Raw genomic sequence first — 19,123 nt, forward strand, 5'->3', positions numbered from 1 at the left:
CCCACCTTTGAAAAGGTTGATGCCTATTGCCTTAACGATGTCTAACATGTGGTGGGCTTTTACTAAGGATTTGTCAAATAAATGAAGGCAGGAAGGAAGGAATGACAAAAAATTGTGCTGACTTAGAAAAGGAGACTGTTGTTAGTTCTTAGTCTGTGCAAAACACATGGAACTCGTAGAAGTCAAAGTTATGCTATTACTACACTGCTCAGAAGGTGAAGAGATGGTTGGTACTCAGTCTTTTTATTGATTCTGGGTGGTGACTCCCTCACTTCGCACCCTGTGGACAGGGTAAGGAGAGAACATAACTAGAATGGGATGGAAAAAGGATACCCTGGAAATTGCATGAACTACAGTTCTGTCCCAACCTTATTCTCAAAAAAGATCCAGATTTGGCACAATAATCCCTTCAGGTTTAAGAGAAAAATAGTTATCCTGCCCCCCTCCCCAAAGACCTACAGAAAAAGATATTACATTAAATCTCGATATATGAAAGTGAGGGAGTCCAGCAGATTCATGGGAATATTTGATGCATAATTAGTCCCTAAAGGGAAAAGTATGAGAGAATGCTAAAGGAAAGCACCACAGTTAAACTGTGGAAGGGTCCCCCACCAAACGTCACCGTCATCATCATCATCATCATAAATGCAACCATTCCCCGATCTCATTGTGTCTTACTTGTGCTGTTGGTTTTAACTTACATAAATCAGTAATCTACTTCCTTTCCTGCCTTCCTTCCCTCCTTCCCTCCTTCTTTCCCTCCTCCTCCTTCCTTCCTTCTTTCCCTTCTTCCCTCCTTTGATTCCTCTTCCAATCCAATAAAATACACTACTGATATTTTGATGAAGATCATGGCTATGATATGGTATAAAGTGGAGCTCTGTGATAAAAAAGGACAAGTATAGGTTCCACAGAAGGTCCAGCCTAGAATTCTGATGTACTTCAGCATCTGCTGAATTTTCAGCAAACCAATTGGCCCCATCATTTCTGTTTGAAAATTTCAAACTGCATCTCACTGAATGGGGACCTGTGGTGAAAGGGAAGCCATCACCCCTGGAAGCTCACTGGGTTTACCTCTGGCAGAAATAAAATGCAATGGAGCACGATAAATGTGGAGAAAGGATGGCTTTTTAATAGAACAAACACATTAAAACCTCAACCTAGCACAGTAATTGGATTTTATTCATGCACCTGGCTCGTGTTATTTCTGTGCCTGATATTTAAATAATCAAAGTGACCTAAACAATAAGGAGGCAGGCAGAGCTGTGGAAAACAAGAACGGAAGGTCAGCAGGAACGTTTTGGGCAGGTCAGTGTCTCACCAGCCAGGGCAGGGAGTGATGGGGTCGGAAACATGCCCTGCTCCCTCCTCTTCTATGGATTAAATGCAAGGGAGAGGGAAAGGCATCATCTTGTAAATATAATTTACTGACTTACTGCAAAGAAGTCTGTGCATTGTACGTTCCTAAGCAAGAGAAAGGGCATAGAACACTATGTACACTGATTCATTTTATAAAAAAACAAAGCAATCCAACAAAACAGATATGTGTGTGTTATCATATGCATAGTAAGAAGGTCTGAGAAAGACACAGGCTGAGTTTTATTCAAGGTCATTTGAGCACTGGGGTGGGTGATGGGGCATGTGTGGGAGGACAGACTTTGACTAGACTTTACATATTTCTGGGAAGCCTTCTGTGAGCTGGTTTGGCAGAGAGCTGATAGGTAGGATTTCTGGTGGTCCCAGGTAGGATCGCTAGTCCAAGAAAACCCCACATGCCAGACCTGGATCCTGGTGTAGAAAGCAGTCTCTGTTATAGGGCATGGGGAAGTCAGGAGAAGAAGTTCCAGAATGAAGTCGCTATGACAATTTAAGCCAGTGCTTTACATAATGGCTGGAAATGGGAATGAGGGCCACATTTGCCCAGCAGAAGAAAAATCCATTGTGTCATTATTCCTTTTCTTCTTTTTCTTTTTCTTTATTTCTTTCTCTCTTTTCTTTCTTTCTTTCTTTCTTTCTTTCTTTCTTTCTTTCTTTCTTTCTTCCTTCCTTCCTTCCTTCCTTCCTTCCTTCCTTTCTTTCTTTTTTTGGGTCAGAAAAAAATAAATCAGTGACATTTGAAAACAAAAGAATCTTCTGGCACTAGCTCCAAGAGAGAGGCCCTGATTCATATTCCATCACATCCCTTTAAAAGGGAAGCACAGCTAACCTGAGTGCTAGATTACCCAGCTCTTCACTTGGCATTTCTGTAGGACTCCACCTAACAACCCACTGAAAGCTGAAAAGAATTTCTTCTGAACTGAGTGGCAGCACCGGGTACTTGAACCTGGGCTCCAGTCAGTCAGCATCACGCGCAGAAGGGACGCACAAAGGTGGGACCGGGAGGAGGTGACACACAGTCATGGCCAACGGATGCCAGGCATGGATGGTACCACCACACAATAAGGCAGCTCCAGTGACTTATAAATAAACCCCAACACCCATCCTTTATAGGGAAGGAAAAGATCTGTGTGAGGGAGAGATCAAATGGTTACGCTTCCCTAGAGAATCAAGGCAGAAGCACAGGCTGATTTTTATAACGACAGATTTATTACTGTGTTGTTTTTCCTGGGAGAGGTCGATTAGCAATATCTAGACTTACTGGCAGAGACTGAACCCCTGAAACTTATCAAGGGAGTCAGGGCAAGAAAATGAGGGGGAAAATCTCCAAGACAAGCAGCGTTTCAGAGACCTGGCCCCCCTAGTGGATCCGGTGCTGGGAATCCTGTCCATTCAGCCAAGAATTAGAAAAATCGCAAGGCACACATCGGCTCATTCTGCACAGGGCTTTTCTAAAGCACTAGGCAATTCCAGAAGCACAGGCGGCAGGGAGGGTGAGTCAGAATAATTCAGAGAAGGGGGACGGGCAGTATCCCAGGAGGCAGGTAGCACACTCCTGACCTTTCTGGGGGGCACATCAGAGAGAAGACCCTAGAGTGAAAACACACAGGTGCATGTGAGTGTGGGCACACGTATGTGCGCAAGTGTGTGTGGGATGGGCTCAGGGCTGGTGTTGGCAAGGAAGGCTTCTCACCATTTCTCTTCCGTGCCTCCTCCTTTGTCACTTTCTGCTGTGCCATGACATTCTGGGGCGAGCGCCTCCCCGAGCTGGGCTTCCCTGATTCGTTGCTGATGACAGAGCCATTCTCACTGGGCGACCTGCTGGAAGTAACCATAGCAACAGGAAGACGGTAAGTTGCGACTCCAGCAGCCTCCTCTCAAGGTTATTTTATTTGCACAGTTTATGTCTGTCGCCTTTCATTCTGGTTTCACCCACAAAGAATGAATGATACAGGAAAAGAAACAAAACAAAAGCAGCCCCACACTTCGGCCTGGGTGAAGCAGCTGGTCTTCATGAAGTATGTCATTTAGGTGGAGTGCTTAGCTCTGGAGACAAGTTCAGCGAGTGTGGCCCTCAGGTCCCATCTCTGTTCCATTAACCCCCAGTGACTATGGAAACAGTGGTGATGGGGTTTGTAAGCGTGCCCTCCTTTTAAAACACAGCACTTTGAATAGCGCTGCAGAGCATTTGATTCACGTGGCATCTGCAGGGACACGCATAAGACATGGTTCTCTGTACAGAATGTACCTTGACCACTAAAGTCACCCCACCCCTGAGTTCTCTGCTCTGTCTCACACTCAAGCGCATGCATGCACACGTTCTTTGACTGTGTCAACTGGCGACCCCTTACATCTGAAACTACCAATGTGAGCTATTCATTTCTTCAGGAAATACTTTACGCACATCGGCTCTGTGCCTGGCACTGTGCCAGGTACACTGGCATATAGAGATACTAAGACGCCACCCATGTTCTCCAAGAGCTCCCCATTGGAAGCGCCATCTAGGTGCCAAGGACTACGCGAATGCTTTCAAAACTCTCAGTGAATCATTAGGACCATCTACTGATTTGGTGATCATCACCCTTGTTCAGCAAGTAAGGAATGTGATGCTCAAGGGGGTGGAGTGTTTTGTTCTGGGCTGGGTTAGGAAGCGGCGGATCAGTCCTGGAAACCAGGACTTCCCCTGCAGGTAGGGGCTCTGCCCACGTGCCAGGGCACCTCTCCTTTCCTGTCTCCCACAACATCCCAGATGAGGCAGGCCTTTACGCACAGCAAGCCACAGGGCCCTCTCCCCTTCCCTGGGGGCCGATTCTGGTCTTCTGGAACTCCGTGAGAAATGGGCTTTTGGGGACCCTGCTGAGGTTCATGCTTCCTCAGGCCTCAGATCATCATAAAGACCAACTGCCTTCCCCTCTGTGGAGACAGTCAGGAGGCAAATGTCCAGACACCTCATCAAACCTCTAATTCTTTTACGGTCAACTGTCCAAATTCAGAACCTAAAGACATCCAGCCTCTACAATGGAAAATTGGCTGGAATAAAATGTAGCGCTTGCTCAGTAAGTAGGCAGCTCCTTAAGTGGAAGCTGTGTATCCTTGTGAATACCTCCTCTTTTTTCCCCTTCCTTTTCCCTCCCCATCCTCTGGGAATTAAAAATCCTTGGTTCTATACTCTTCAGCACCCTAAAATCACCACCAGTGAGAGCGTCCACTCACATCCATGGGAGAAAGCAACATCTGCCCAGAGGGTTCCACAGAACAACAGAGCCAAATGAGATGTTCCTGGCCAAAGTGCCTCAGACAACTACAAGTTTGGGAAATGTTGTCTATTGTATTCCTTCTTTGGATATTCCTGATGCACATTAACATATCAAAGGCCATGCTCAGTCCTATCATAAAGAGACTCCTCTCCTTTTGTTTAGTCCAGCATTTCCCAGTTTATTTGGCCCCAGATCTCTTTCACCATAAGACAGTAATACAAAGAATGCATCCTGGGAAAATATGGATAAAGTATTAATTTATTAAATGTCTATTATTTATCCAACAGCTATTGGATCACTGAGTGCCGGCCATACAAATATACATCCACAGAGAAGACATAAGCCCTGGGATTGTTTTCAGAACCCCTCAGTTAATGGCACCCACTCTTCCAACTGGCTTTATTGGGACAACAAGACTTTCGCTGAGGTCCACAGAGGAAAGAAGGAGAAGGGCTTCTTGTAACCTATTTTACGATCATAAAATACTTAATGGCATTTGCATATTCTTTCCTTCATTTGATCCTGAAACAGTTTTCTGGCTTTTTTCTCTCACTCCTGGGAAAGGTATGAATGAATATATTTCTTTCTTTCCTTTTTTTTTTTTTTTTTTTGAATAAATACATTTCTGGAGAGAAACTCCACCTCTGTTTTACTCTTTCATCAGTTTATAGATTATGTTTACACGGAGCCATCAACTCAAACTTCTGGTCAAAAACAGAGAGTGAGATTTGCACGTGTGTATGTCCACTCACATGACAGTAACAAAGATGTTTTCGAAAGCAAGAAAGGGCCAACTGTAAGGCTATGGTCCTGGGGTACTGAACTCAATAGGCCCTCTTCTGGGGATATGGGTGTACGTGGAGCCTGGATGGGGTAGGTGGGGGAGAGATTAATCAGTTGCTGAACAGTTAGGGCCAATCACTGAATTGAATGACTGTCCCTATGAGGTTGATTCTCTAACCTCACCCATTAATTGCAGTCACACATCAACAAAATTGCATCACCAAGAGCCTTGGCTAGAGGAACAGGACCTGCAACAACAACTGTCTGGTTGTCTGGCAAGTGGCTGAACCCTCAGATTTCAGTATTAAAATAGTTTTAAAAACAGGCTTAAAAATCGAGATATTTTCATGACCACCCACTCCTGGTTTCTCCTGTGTTTCACTTGTAAAACTTTTTGGATCACCTAACAGACCCGTCCTGATAGGTCATGGAGTCCTCAACCAGCAGGAATGAGGGAACTGATGCGGCAAGATGGAAAGGCCAGAAAAATAAATGCCTGATGGGTCTGCTGTTGGTTTTGGCATCTTAATATTTTTCCAAATGATTAGAGACTCCCGTGGTCAGCTGAACTTGAACAGAAGTGGGGTTTCCCGCATAGCTTTGGCCATGATATAGCCAGCCCTTAGTAAAATTCTATTTTTACAGATACATTATGAAGCAAATATAGAAATCACTCAGCTGTGTAGGCATTGTTTTCTTTATATTTATTTCATAAGCTAATATTTCTTAATAAAATTCTAGGGATAAGTAATCGAATTTGATTACCAAGGGTAGATGCCTTTCTCATTCAAGAAGAAATGCTTGTTCTAAAAAAAGAATTTTTTAAAAATAAATCTTTATATGATTTTAAATCACTCAAGTAGAATGGGTGGAAAAGAATTTTTATTCTTCCCAGTAGTGCTGTGTTAATATCCTAATTTTAGTAATTCTATTTATTTCCTTTTAGCGTCCTCTAATAGGTGATAAATAGGTTGTTAACATGCCTTTATTGTATTTGGCAAAGATCATAATGGGAATAATACTGTAAGTAATTCTATTTGCCAGTCAATTCAGATAATTCATCTATTACTTCTCTATATGTTTCAACTCCCCATGCTGGGGCAGACTGCTGCAGTCCACCTCCCCGTAACCAAGCTTGGGTAGCCACCTCCCACACTGACTCTGGACTAGACCATGTGTCTTGCTTTGGCCAACAGGACAGTAGCAAACATAACAGAAGCAAAGAATGAAGAAGTGCTTAAACTTGGGGGCTTATTTTCTTGCTGTAACCACCCTGTGAGAAAGCCAGAGCTAGCCTGCCAGAGGATGAGAGACCATGTGGAAGGAGGCCCCAGAGACCGGGCCGCCCCAGACAAGGCTATCAGCAGCAAGCCAGACCAGACAGCCCACTGCCTTACTATAGATGCATGAGTGAGCCCAGCTGAGATCAGTTGAGTCTAGCTCAGCCCAGAACCACCACCTACCTGAGCTCAGCTCAAACTTCCAATCCACCAAAAATCATGAGCTAAAGAAATGGCTGTTGTTTTAAGCTGCTAAGCTTTGGAGGAGTGTGTGGTGGAGGAATAGATAACTAATCCGTATCTCCTCAACCTTCTTTCCTACTCAAGCTGAAATTCAACCTTTTTCCTCTATACCTTTCTCTGTACCCCTTTCTGAGATACCAAGAACTCCTGGAGGGAAAAACACAGAGCCTTGGCTGCATGACTCCAGTGCAAAATTTATGTACCTGACACAGACAATCCTTTCTTCCCCCTCAAATTACTCTCTTCTCTTGGCTTCTTGGATTCCTTTCTTGCTTTGTCCTCCTCATGCCTTTTCCCCCTGATGCTTTTCGGTCTCCTATGCTGACTCTTCCTCATTTGGACCTCTAATCATTGCAATGTTCCAGAGGTCAGGTCTTGGATCTCTTCTCTACCTATACTCTCCTAGGTGACCTCATCCAGTGCCATAGCTTTAAATAACTAAATGCTGACAACTCCTCCACTTATATTTCTACTCTGGACCCCTCCTCTGAACCCAACAGTTGAGTTGTGAACACTTCCACTTGCATGCCCAACAGGCATCTCAAACTTAACATGCCCACATCCAAACTCATGATTATCCCCTACAGATTTCTTCTCTTCTGGTCCTCTCCAACAAAACCAATGGCAAATTCATCCCTCTCTATTTCATTCCAAGCAAGCCTTGTTAGCTCTTCCTTCAAAACATGTTTAGCATCCCATCAGTTCTCACACTTCCATGCCTTGGCCTACACCACCATCTCTCGCCTTGCAGTTTTATTGCAAGTCACATCATGTCACTGTTCTCAAAACCTTCCAATGACTTCTGATCTAAGTTCACAATAAAATTCCAAGTCCTGACTTTGGTCTGTAAAGCCTGACATGATCAACTTCAGGCAACTTCTCTGACCCATCTGCCACCACTTCCTCCCTAGTTCACACTGGCCTTGTTGCTCTTCTTCAGTATGTTAAGAGATTTCCTCCTCTGGGCTTTGCACATACTGTTCCATCTGCTTGGAATGTTCTTGTCCAAGATAGCCTTGAGGCATACACATCATTTCATTCAGGTCTTTCTCAAGTGTCACTCTATCAGAAAGGCCTTCCCTGACCTCCTAGCTAAAACAGCATCACACCCCTACCCCCTTCCATTGCTCTATCCTCTTACGTTGCTGTGGTTTTCTTCTTCACACACATCACCACCTGACTTACTATGTATCTACTTCTCTATTTGTTCGTTGTCTATCTTTCTCCTCCAGATTGTAAGCACCATGACAGTAGGAGCTTTGTCTTGTTCACTGCCACATCCTCGGTGCCTGGTGAACAACACTTAACCAAAATGTTAGGTGAAGAGAAGGAGAAAAGGAAGGAGGCAGGGATGATGTAGCTTTTCCAGCCTCCACTGTGGTGGAGAAGGGAGAAGGGACTTGGCAATGGGAGTTGGTTTGGCCAGCCAACAGGGCTTGTCATAGAGTTCATTACCTCTTTATAAGACTATTGTAAAGTCCTTACAGTGAGTCTCCTGGCCTCTAGCCTAACCTCTCCCATCTATCATCCACATTGCCATTGAAGCAGTCTTTCTAAAATACAGGCTGGATGTCACTGTCTTGCTGAAGAACTTTTAGTGGCTTGCCATTGCCTGGAGAATACAGGTCAAAGTCCCTTACCTGGCAGTTAAGCCCCCCTACTTCTGGTTTCATCCTTCCCTGCATCTTCTGGTTTCATCCTTCACTGCATCCCAACCACTGTGAACTCTAAACCCTAGGGACACTCACCATTAAGTGAATGTGTGCTGATCCCTCTTTTCCCCCAGCTCCTTTGGACTGGACACCTTTATCTCTCCCCAGCTATTGGTGCTCCACTCACCCTCTGAGGTCTAGCTAAAACAAGCTCCTCCACCATCCTTTCCCTCATCGGAATTAAGCTCTTCCCCCTCTCTTTTCCACAGCACTTTGTTCAGACTCCCCTATGAGTACTGCACATCATGCTTGGTTTTCAGGTATTTTTCTCTCTGTCTCTCTATCATGAGATCCTTGGGGTCACGACTCAATCATAAACCTTTCTGTAGCCCTTCCCATGCCTGTCAAAGTGCTCTATTTATGGTAAATACTCCTAAAAAATTTTGTTTAAGATTTATTTATTTATTTGAGGGAGAGAGAGAGAGGCAGGTGGAAGGGTAGTGGGGAGAGAATCTCAAACCGACTCCCTGCTGTACATGGAGCCCCATGCAGGGGCCCAATCCCACAACCCTGATCCCACCACTCTGAGATCATGACCTTAGCTGAAACCAAGAGTCAGATGCTCAACCAACTAAGACACCCAGGCACCCCCTTCCCAAAATGGTTTTTGAACTCAAACCTTGAAAAACGGCCAGATAAAATCCAACTCTACTGAATCAAAGGCACTACTTATAAGTTAAATAATACAAGCATGACACCAGTGCCAAATTTGTTGTAATACATATGAAAGCTAAAGCTCTGCTGTTGTTGGCTGATCAGTGTTATCAAACCTTACAAAGCGTGGCTCATAAGAAACAAGTATTAAGATTCTCATCATCTCCCTCAGTCTCCTTCCCAAATATTCAAAACAAGCACGAAGGGGACTTTTTAAAGAGGAAAGTGGTATGAACTTGAGGGCTTCAGCTGCTCTCACCATCAGTTATTCCCCTTGCTGATAGAGAGAGGCGGAAGCTGGCCCCCGTGCCTACCTCTTTCGGGTTTCGGTGGACTTGGCCGTCTTGATGGTGCTTCCATCCTGGGTGATGTCTCTTTCCTGAGAGGCAGGAGCATCTCTGACGGGAAGCGGGAGGACCACCGTTTCCTGAGTCACAGGGACGACCTCCTCATCGGCGCCTTGCTGGCCCAGGTGCTGCTTGGCATAATCAAAGCCTTGCACGGGCTGCAAAGAGGGAATGGATTTGTGGTCCTATTCCTGACAAAGTGTTACCGATGATGGCTTTGAGAGAGGACGGGCAGGAGCATGCATGTGACAGTACCACACTTAGCTTTCCGATGAACAAGGGTGAGCTCAAATCTCCCCCATAATTCCTGTCTGCAAAATCAGAATCTGTGCTCATTCCACCTAGCTACAGAATCTCCATAGAAGAGCATAAATAAGATGCAAATATGCATGTGAGAACAAACTTCTTTCAAGAATTTTAAACCACCAATAGTAAGTCACTGGATATTGCTAATTCGATACTCTTAATTGATATGTGAAGTAAGTCCAGTATCCTCTCCTGTCTAGGAATGACCTGTCATCCCCGAACCCCACTTTCACATGGTTTTATGTGTAGTAAGAGGCGTGTGACTTTGCCAAGTTGCTTGAATTCTGAACCTTAATTTTCTCATATGAGAAATGAAGACAATCAGGTCTGCTTTATTTACACCACCCCTGGGTTTTAAAGAGGAATCACAGCTCTGCAAACAGAAGGAAAGAAACATGCTTCCACATGTGCGGCAGTACAATCATTAATAATAAAATGGAATTTATGGAATCACTCAAATCCAGACCTATGGCTCTCCTATGATTCATTACTGGGTAATTAGCAAGGCTTTTATTGCACAATGTCTGAAATCCCACGTGAATAGGGCAGCTGTGAGCAAAGCCCAACAGACATCCATTAGTAGGGCAATAAAAAACCAAGAGGCGTGTTTAAACAGTTCCTAGGAGTGTCTCTATTCTGCTTTCTGCCCCAGAGCAGCACAACAGAGATTTGAGGCAGGACAGTGGGGTGGTGGAGAGTACCAGCTCCAAAACACACTGCCTAGGTTCCAATCCCAGCTCTACCACGTATTAGCTAGGTGACCTCGGATAAGACACTGAAATTCTCAGCACGTGGGTTTCCTCACCTGTAAGTGGAGATAATAGTAGGGTAAACAGGATCCAATATATAAGGATGTGAAAATGACTTAACCGCCCTCAAAGACATGCTGCATGGATTAAGTAGTAAAGGCATGTTCAGCATTTTGTGAAGTGCCTGGCACACAGTAAGTGCTCCATGAATACTCGTTAAGACTGTTTGCCTTCTTATTACATCACAGACCAAGTGAAATAGAAATCAGTGATTATCCTCAAGAAAATCTGGGGATGAAACTCAACCTCCACCACATGGTTTCACTCAGAACTTGGCATGATAAGGACCTCCCCCTTCAAGAGTGACTTTTCCTAAGAAATGTAGCAGGGAGCACCCAGCTAGATGGATCAGTCTAGGACTGCGGCCCAACCCATCACATCTTCCTGCCGCATCTCAGGGCAGGATGGAGTTTTATTGTATTATTTTTTTTAAGATTTATTTATTTATTCATGAGAGACTCAGAGAGAGGGGGGGAGAGAGAGAGAGAGGCAGAGACACACGCAGAGGGAGAAGCAGGCTCCATGCAGGGAGGCTGACATGGGATTCGATCCCGGTCTCCAGGATCACACCCTCGACTGAAGACGGCGCTAAACCGCTGAACCACCGGGGCTGCCCCAGGATGGAGTTTTATTGCTAAATCCAGCAAAGCTTCCTCATGTCAAGCTGCTTGTAGTTCTGCTATTGGCATTCCCCCCCACCACCCCATTCCTGAGGAAACTCACTCTGGGAAGTGTGCTCAGTGTTCCCTCTTGGCTGAGACACACACTCTGATCCCAAATGGTGACCACGGACATTCTGTGCCAGGAGCTGGCAACGTGCTTCTGAAATAGTGTTTGTTCATTTCCCTCCTTCCTGTGGGGCCTCATGAAATGGAATGAGCCTTTGAACAACCTGGTCATGTTCCTAGACTACTGGACTATCTGCTCCTCCCACCAATGGTCACCAAGTGGATTCAACTGAAATGTTTCTAGAAGCTGACATTTTCCCCCCAGGTCCACTGTTTTATTGTCTCCTGGCTTGGTATTGTTGCTTCCATTCACATCTTTTCTAGGCTCATCCTGGACAAGCTTCCAAAGTTAATCTCCCTGAAAACCACATCAGGTCACGTCACTCCCCCATTAAAAATGTTTCACAGCACTCAGACTCTTCAGCAAGGCATCAGGGCCCTTCACAGCCTGCCTGGACCTGGCTGCTCAGCTGTACCTCCTGGTGACTCCTTTTCTGTAATACCTCCAGGCCCCCATTATCCTAGTTAGCATAGTGCCGACTAGAGTTCTTGGGCACTGGCTTGTGCCAGGGACTGTGCCTAGTGCAGGAGATATAAAGATGAATAATATCTGGTCCTCTGCTGCCCTCAAGGAACGTTTGATATTACTAGTACAGTGCCAAATGCAGGAAATCAATTAAGACATTTCATCCCCACTGTAGTTCAAGGTGGGTATTATTATGATGATTCCCCATTTTAAAGATAAAGAATCAGAGGTTTGGAGAGGTCAAGCCACTCCCCCAGGCTCATGCAGCTGGTCTGTGGCAGGGCTGGGATTGGCATCCAGTTCTGTGTGAGGCAGAGCCAAAATATCTAACCACTGCCTGATGGTTCTTCCCAGGGCCTCTCCTCTCCTTCTAGAGTCTGCCATCTTGATTGGGCATCTACTAACCATACTTGACCTGGCTCCCGTGCTAAGACTCCTGGCCTGTCTGTGAGGAGGAATTGAGAGTTTCCAATGGCACTTAAGACTTCCCAAGAACCTAGCAAAGAGAACAAGCTGGCCCTGGCCTCCTTTTTGCCCCCATTCTCCCTGGATTTGGTCCCTCACCCTTTACACTGTGTTGAAGCTATCTGCTGGATCCTTCAGGGGACTGCGCTGACAATGAGTGAGCAGAGAGACATTAAGGATTGACGAGTTCAACAGTGGCCACTGTTAGGTTAATAATAAAAGTTCCCATGTATGTTCAATACTTACAGCCTGCAAAACACTGACACCTCATTTCATGCTCACAATCACCTCCGGGAGGAACATCATAGTCTTCGTTTTACAGTAAGAACACAAAAGCTCAGAAAGGTCAGTGACGGACCACTCCCTTTCACCATACACAAAGATAAACTCAAAATGGATGAGAGATCTAAATGTGAGACAAGATTCCATCAAAATCCTAGAGGAGAACACAGGCAACACCCTTTTTGAACTCGGCCACAGCAACTTCTTGCAAGATACATCCATGAAGGCAAGAGAAACAAAAGCAAAAATGAAGTATTGGGACTTCATCAAGATTAGAAGCTTTTGCACAGCAAAGGATACAGTCAACAAAACTCAAAGACAACCTACAGAATGGGAGAAGATATTTGCAAATGACGTATGAGATAAAGGGCTAGTTTCCAAGATCTATAAAGAACTTATTAAACTCAACAGCAAAGAAACAAACAATCCCATCATGAAATGGGCAAAAGACATGAAGAGAAATCTCACAGAGGAAGACATGGACATGGCCAACACGCACATGAGAAAATGCTCCGCATCACTTGCCATCAGGGAAATACAAATCAAAACCACGATGAGATCCCACCTCACACCAGTGAGAATGGGGAACATTAACCAGGCAGGAAACCACAAATGTTGGAGAGGATGTGGAGTAAGGGGAACCCTCCTGCACTGTTGGTGGGAATGTGACCTGGTGCAGCCCCTCTGGAAAACTGTGTGGAGGTTCCTCAGAGAGTTAAAAATATACCTGCCCTACGACCCAGCAATTGCACTGCTGGGGATTTTCCCCAAAGATCCAGATGCAGTGAAACGCCGGGACACCTGCACCCCGATGTTTCTAGCAGCAATGTCCACAATAGCCAAACTGTGGAAGGAGCCTCAGTGTCCATAGGAAGATGAATGGATAAAGAAGATGTGGTTTATGTATACAATGGGATGTTACTCAGCCATTAGAAACGACAAATACCCACCATTTGCTTCAACGTGGATGGACCTGGAGGGTATTATGCTGAGTGAAGTAAGTCAATTGGAGAAGGACAAACATATGTTCTCATTCATTTGGGGAATATAAAAAATAGTGAAAGGGAATAAAGGGGAAAGGAGAAAAAATGAGTGGGAAATATCAGAAAGGGAGACAGAACATAAAGACTCCTAACTCTGGGAAACGAACTAGGGGTCGTGGAAGGGGAGGAGGACGGGGGGTGGGGGTGACTGGGTGACGGGCACTGAGGGGGGCACTTGACGGGATGAGCACTGGGTGTTATTCTGTATGTTGGTAAGTTGAACACCAATACAAAATTAATTTATTAAAAAAAAAAAAAAAAGAAAGGTCAGTGACTTGCCTAAGATCACACAGCTAAGTGGTGAAAGACTCAAGACTAGTCCCTTACTCCTCTGACTGATGACATTCGCAATCACCTGTGATTCATTAATTGCCATTGGACACACACTAGTGACCCTTGACACTGCTGAGACATCATGAAGTATCTATAGCTGCTTCAACGAGTTCTGTAAAATTAGCAGATCAAAATAATCCCCAACAATTTCAAAGGCAGACATGTTATCCAGACCTTTTAAGAAAAAAGTATATATAGTTACAAAAGCCAATCGACAGATGAATGGATAAAGAGGATGTGATACACACACACACACACACACACACACACACACACACAATGGAATATTGCTCAGCTATCAAAAAGAATGAAATCTTGTCATTTGCAATGACATGGATGGAGCTAGAGGGAATTATGCTAAGTGAAATAAGTCACTCAGAGAAAGACAAATATCACATGATTTCACTGATCTGTGGAATTTAAGAAACAAAACAGATGAGCAAGGGGGAAGGGAAGCAAAAATAAAAAAAGATGAAATCAACACACACACACACACACACACAAAAGATGAAATCAGAGAGGGAGACAAACCATGAGAGACTCTTAACCATAAGAATCAAATTGAAGGTTGCTGGAGGGGACGTGGCGGGGGATGAGGTAACTGGGTGACAGACAGTAAAGAGGGTACTTAATGAAATGAGCATGGGGTGTCATATGCAACTGATGAATCACTGAACTCTACTTCTGAGACTGATAATACACTATATGTTAATTAATTTATTTTAAACTTGAAAAGAAAGAAAAAAAGAAAGGCCAACTCGAATGTAATATTTATGTGCCAGGCCCAGCTCAAAGTAACTTGCATAGCTCCCCTAATCTTCACAACAACATATAAATACATCCTGTTATCATCCCCATTTCACAGATGAAAAAACTGAGACACAAAGGGGTGAAGTACATACAGGACCCATAGGTAGTGTGTGAGAAAGAGGAAACAGCTGGGCACCTTTAGGGGGCGACTGACCTGTCCCGAGCAGACGGTCATGCCAACCACTGCAGGCCCTCCAAGCTACATCCTACATCTGGGTGTGGCCCTAACTACTTTCCCATAAGGCTGCCTGTTCCAGGGAGCCATGTTCTCATCAATTATAGGAAGGGAACCACTGGACAAAGGCTGTGAATGACAAAGAGTAAAGAGAAAGGAACCAGAAAGAAAGAAGGTCACAAAAGACTTGATGCCTGTATTTCTCAGGTTCTCAACCTTCTACCTGCAGAAGCCCAGATGACCACCATGGTGACAGGGTTCCGTCGATGGTACCCGGTCTCTGAAGAAGAGTAGGGGTGTGCACGCCCTGGCCTCAGCTCCCAGGACAGGCGCACTCACCTCCTCTTAGCCTGTCAAGCCTATTACTGAGTCTCAGCAGGGATCCGGGGAATGTCCTCTGGCCCTGCAGCCTGCATTCTAAAGACGCAGTGATGTCCCCGGAGACTAGGAGACCATCCTCCCGCTCTGTGGGTTGGTCACGAAGGCTAACTTCTTCATTCCTCCTTGTCCCTTGGCATCAAATGAATTCTGCTCACATACACACACACACACACACACACACACAGGTTGTGAGAAGTGATGCAGGTGGCTCTCTCCTCCCAAACACTGCAGTGTCCCTGGGTTGCAACAGCAGAAGGACTGCAGTAAGAAAGAGGCAGTTCCACGCCGCTGGCTTCCTATGATAAAAGGGCTTTGCAAATCAAAGTGCGGAGCCCAGGCTCACTGAAGGAGCAAACAGCCACCACCACCACGCACAAGTGAGGCCAGTCTTCTCTTGGAACATAAATTGGCTTGATTTTCAACATTGGCCAGGTATCTCTTCAAGCACGATACACCAGGTAGGAACATAAAAGGGGCTCTGAAAACCCACAAACATGAATCTCTTCCAGCTTCAAAGAGCTCTCAAGCCAGAAGGTATGGCTGAAATCGTGGGCTGCCCAACTCACCTTGGTAAATTAATAAAAATTTGGCTTAATCTCTAACACAAAGTTGGCATTTACAACCTCAGTGTGGCAGGTTTTACATTCCTGGACTCGGCTGCAATTAGATTCTGGTAATTACTGTTATGTCTGAAAGGCTCAGGTTGTAACTAAGCTAAGATGGAAATGAAATACCCCTTCTTGGAACGCTTTCACATCTCGCTGCTTGGACAATTACCAACACTGCGCTGCTCCTGGAAAGCAGGTGCCTTTGGGTCGACAAAAACAGAACAACATCCTTTGGAGTTTGGTTCTTTCATACACAGAGCATCTGATCAAGCTGCTGCTTTGCAACAGGTGAATTAGTTTAATAAACAATAAAACTCATTTGATTGCTTTTGCTGAAGCGAGGTGTGACCATCCCGAAAGGACTAGGCATGCATGACTCCTGGCAAGGACCGTCTTTGCCGTTTCACTTCTGCACAGGTAGACAAAGCTCAGGAGTCTGGTGCTGGAATAGGAGTCTGGCAGCCAAATCTCAGGGTTCAAGAAGGTGTATCATGTGGAGAGAGCCTAAACGCACAGGTACCGGCATTGAGTCGCTCCTCTGCTGCTAGTTATGTGACTTTGGACAAATCCCCACAGTCTCTCTTTCCTTCGGTTTTCTCAACACTAATGTGAAAATAATAAAACTTGCCCTGACTACGACCTACTTTAAAGGGCTGCTGTGATGAGCAAATGTGACAGACACAGAAGACCCTGGCAAATTATAAGGCATTATGTAAACATCAGGTATTATAGATTATGATATTTCACTCGGGGAATATGTAGGGAGCTATGTGACTGGACAAGTAGCCTTCAGAATTTCCTGAGTCCACTCCCTGCCCAGTCATTGGAGGTGTGGAAGCTGTGCAGGGTGGACGGGCTCCCAGCCAGGCTTCAGAGGAGCCACTGAACTGGTGTTTGATGACCTCCGGGCCAAGGCTCTGCAGCTTGCCCATCACGGCAGCCTTTGGAGATAAGCCCCTCCAGCTGATGGAAGAAGGAAAACTTTGAGAGTCTAATGTGCCCCCAAAGAGCCCTGCATTAGGAGCCAAAAGACCTGGTTCTACCATCAGTTCTGCTCCTAACTGGGTGATCTTAAGTCGCCTCTCTGTAAAAGGAGGATGTCAGATTAGATGACCTCTAAGGCCCCTTGCAGGTCTATCTAGCTCCTAATTTTCTGTGCCTCAGTTTCCTCACTTGCAAAATAATGGCCCTTCCTTAAAGCTATTGCTGGGAGGATTGAGTTGCTATATGTAAAGCTATTGGAAGCACTTATGGCAAAGAGAGAGCACCAGATAAGCATTCGGTATCATGTCCTGACTATAAACATAAAGGGTGTTCAACGATGTGAATATACTTAACACCACGGAATTGTACACTTGAAAATGGTTAGGATGATACATTTTATGTTATGTACAATTTACTCTAATTTTTAAAAAAGATTTTATTTATTTATTCATGAGAGACACAGAGAAAGAGGCAGAGACACAGGTAGAGGGAGAAGCAGGCTCCCTGCAGGGAGCCCAATGCGGGACTTAATCCCACACCCCAGGATCATGCCCTGAACCAAGGGCAGACGTTCAATCACTGAGCCACCCAGGTGCCCCTAGTTTACTCTAATTTTTTTTTAAATATTTTTTTATTTATTCATGAGAGACACAGAGAGAGACAGAGAGAGAGAGAGGCAGAGACACAGGCAGAGGGAGAAGCAGGCTCCATGCAGGGAGCCTGACATGGAACTCAATCCTGGGTCTCCAGGATCACGCCCTGGGCTGAAGGTGCTAAACTGCTGAGCCACCTGGGCTGCCCTTACTCTAATTTTTTAAAGATCAAAATAAATAAGAGGTCTCTTTGAGAATTAGGGATTGGTAGAATGTTTTTGAAGGTGTTTGCAATGGCCTCCAAAGCCAAGAGAGAAAAGGCAAGCAGAGTCTCTCCCCACCACCTCACGTACCTTTGCTCTCTGAGGCAGGTTCATCATGGTATCTGGCTTGAAGTCGTTCTTGTTCTTCCGGCAGAGCACAGCAGTGATGATGATGATGATGACAGTGACCACAGCAATGGGCGCCAGCACCGCAGCGATGATCCACAGGTTGTTGGGTGGATTCTTCACCACGGCTGTGGGAAAGCAGAGGGACCATGTGACAAGGGGCATTGGGAGGGGGAAGGTAGCCCCCACACCTCTGGTCCCAAGTCATGAGATGGTGAGCAGGGTTTGGGATGAGAAAGGCTCTTGCCTTGGGCAAGTTATTCAAGATCTCTGAGTCTTTGTTTCCTCATCTGTAAAATGGGGCTATCACTTTGTGAGGCATCAGAGAGACGAGAGGTCCATGTGGGGCTTTGGTGTGATCCCTAGTAGGTACTCAATAAATACTAGCCTTCACTCTTATTAAGAGAAAGAGGAAGATGGATTGGTATCAATTTTCTCCACAGATGATGTCCAGGAATCCAAAGAGAAGAGAGAAGAAATCTGAGGGTCAGAGTTGGACTGGAGGAAGGAGGCAAAGGCCACAGAGAGATGTCTCTAAATACTGCAGCAAAGCCACCTCCGAGTGAGCGACAAATAAACATCGCTGAGTAGATGGATCTACCCCCACCACAGGTTGGTTGGGGCAGGTTGGAAATGCCTTGGTCTAATCATAAGGATCAAGTTGCCCTCAAAGCCAGAGTAAAGAGTAACCAAAGCTATTGTCAGTAGGAAGAGTGTGTTATTAGAAGAAGAGGTGCTTCTTTGGAGGTGGGGTTGGAATTAATTAACCTGCAAAGGGCAGCAGGGTGATGGTCATGCTCTATATCAGGACAGAGGTTAGGGTCACGCAGGTGTATACATCTGTCAAAACTCATCAAATGGTATACTTAAGCTCCATACATCTCACTCTTTGTAAATTTTACCTAAACATCATAAATAAATACTAGATTCTAGGCAATGGCATGCATGCTGAAGTGTTGAGGGTTGAAGTCTGCTGATGTTACAACTTACTTTGAAATGCTTCAAGAAAATAAAATAAGATGGATTAATGGCTGGATG

The 19,123-nt window shown here is 45.1% G+C and overlaps 1 protein-coding gene across 1 annotated transcript in view; it reads right to left on the reverse strand.

The window, feature by feature from the left end:
* Positions 1-19,123, reverse strand: part of KIAA1549L (KIAA1549 like) — a 266,135-nt gene that overhangs the window by 60,736 nt on the left and 186,276 nt on the right. Inside the window, exons 12-14 of the mRNA XM_041722356.1 lie at positions 18,050-18,213; positions 9,621-9,811; positions 3,071-3,198 (exon numbers count right to left, since the gene is read on the reverse strand). Of these exons, the coding sequence (XP_041578290.1) occupies positions 3,071-3,198; positions 9,621-9,811; positions 18,050-18,213 (483 nt within the window). The remainder of the gene's footprint in view (positions 1-3,070; positions 3,199-9,620; positions 9,812-18,049; positions 18,214-19,123) is intronic.

Source organism: Vulpes lagopus, chromosome 11 (assembly GCF_018345385.1).
Source record: "Vulpes lagopus strain Blue_001 chromosome 11, ASM1834538v1, whole genome shotgun sequence".
NCBI classification, from domain to species: Eukaryota; Metazoa; Chordata; class Mammalia; order Carnivora; family Canidae; genus Vulpes; species Vulpes lagopus.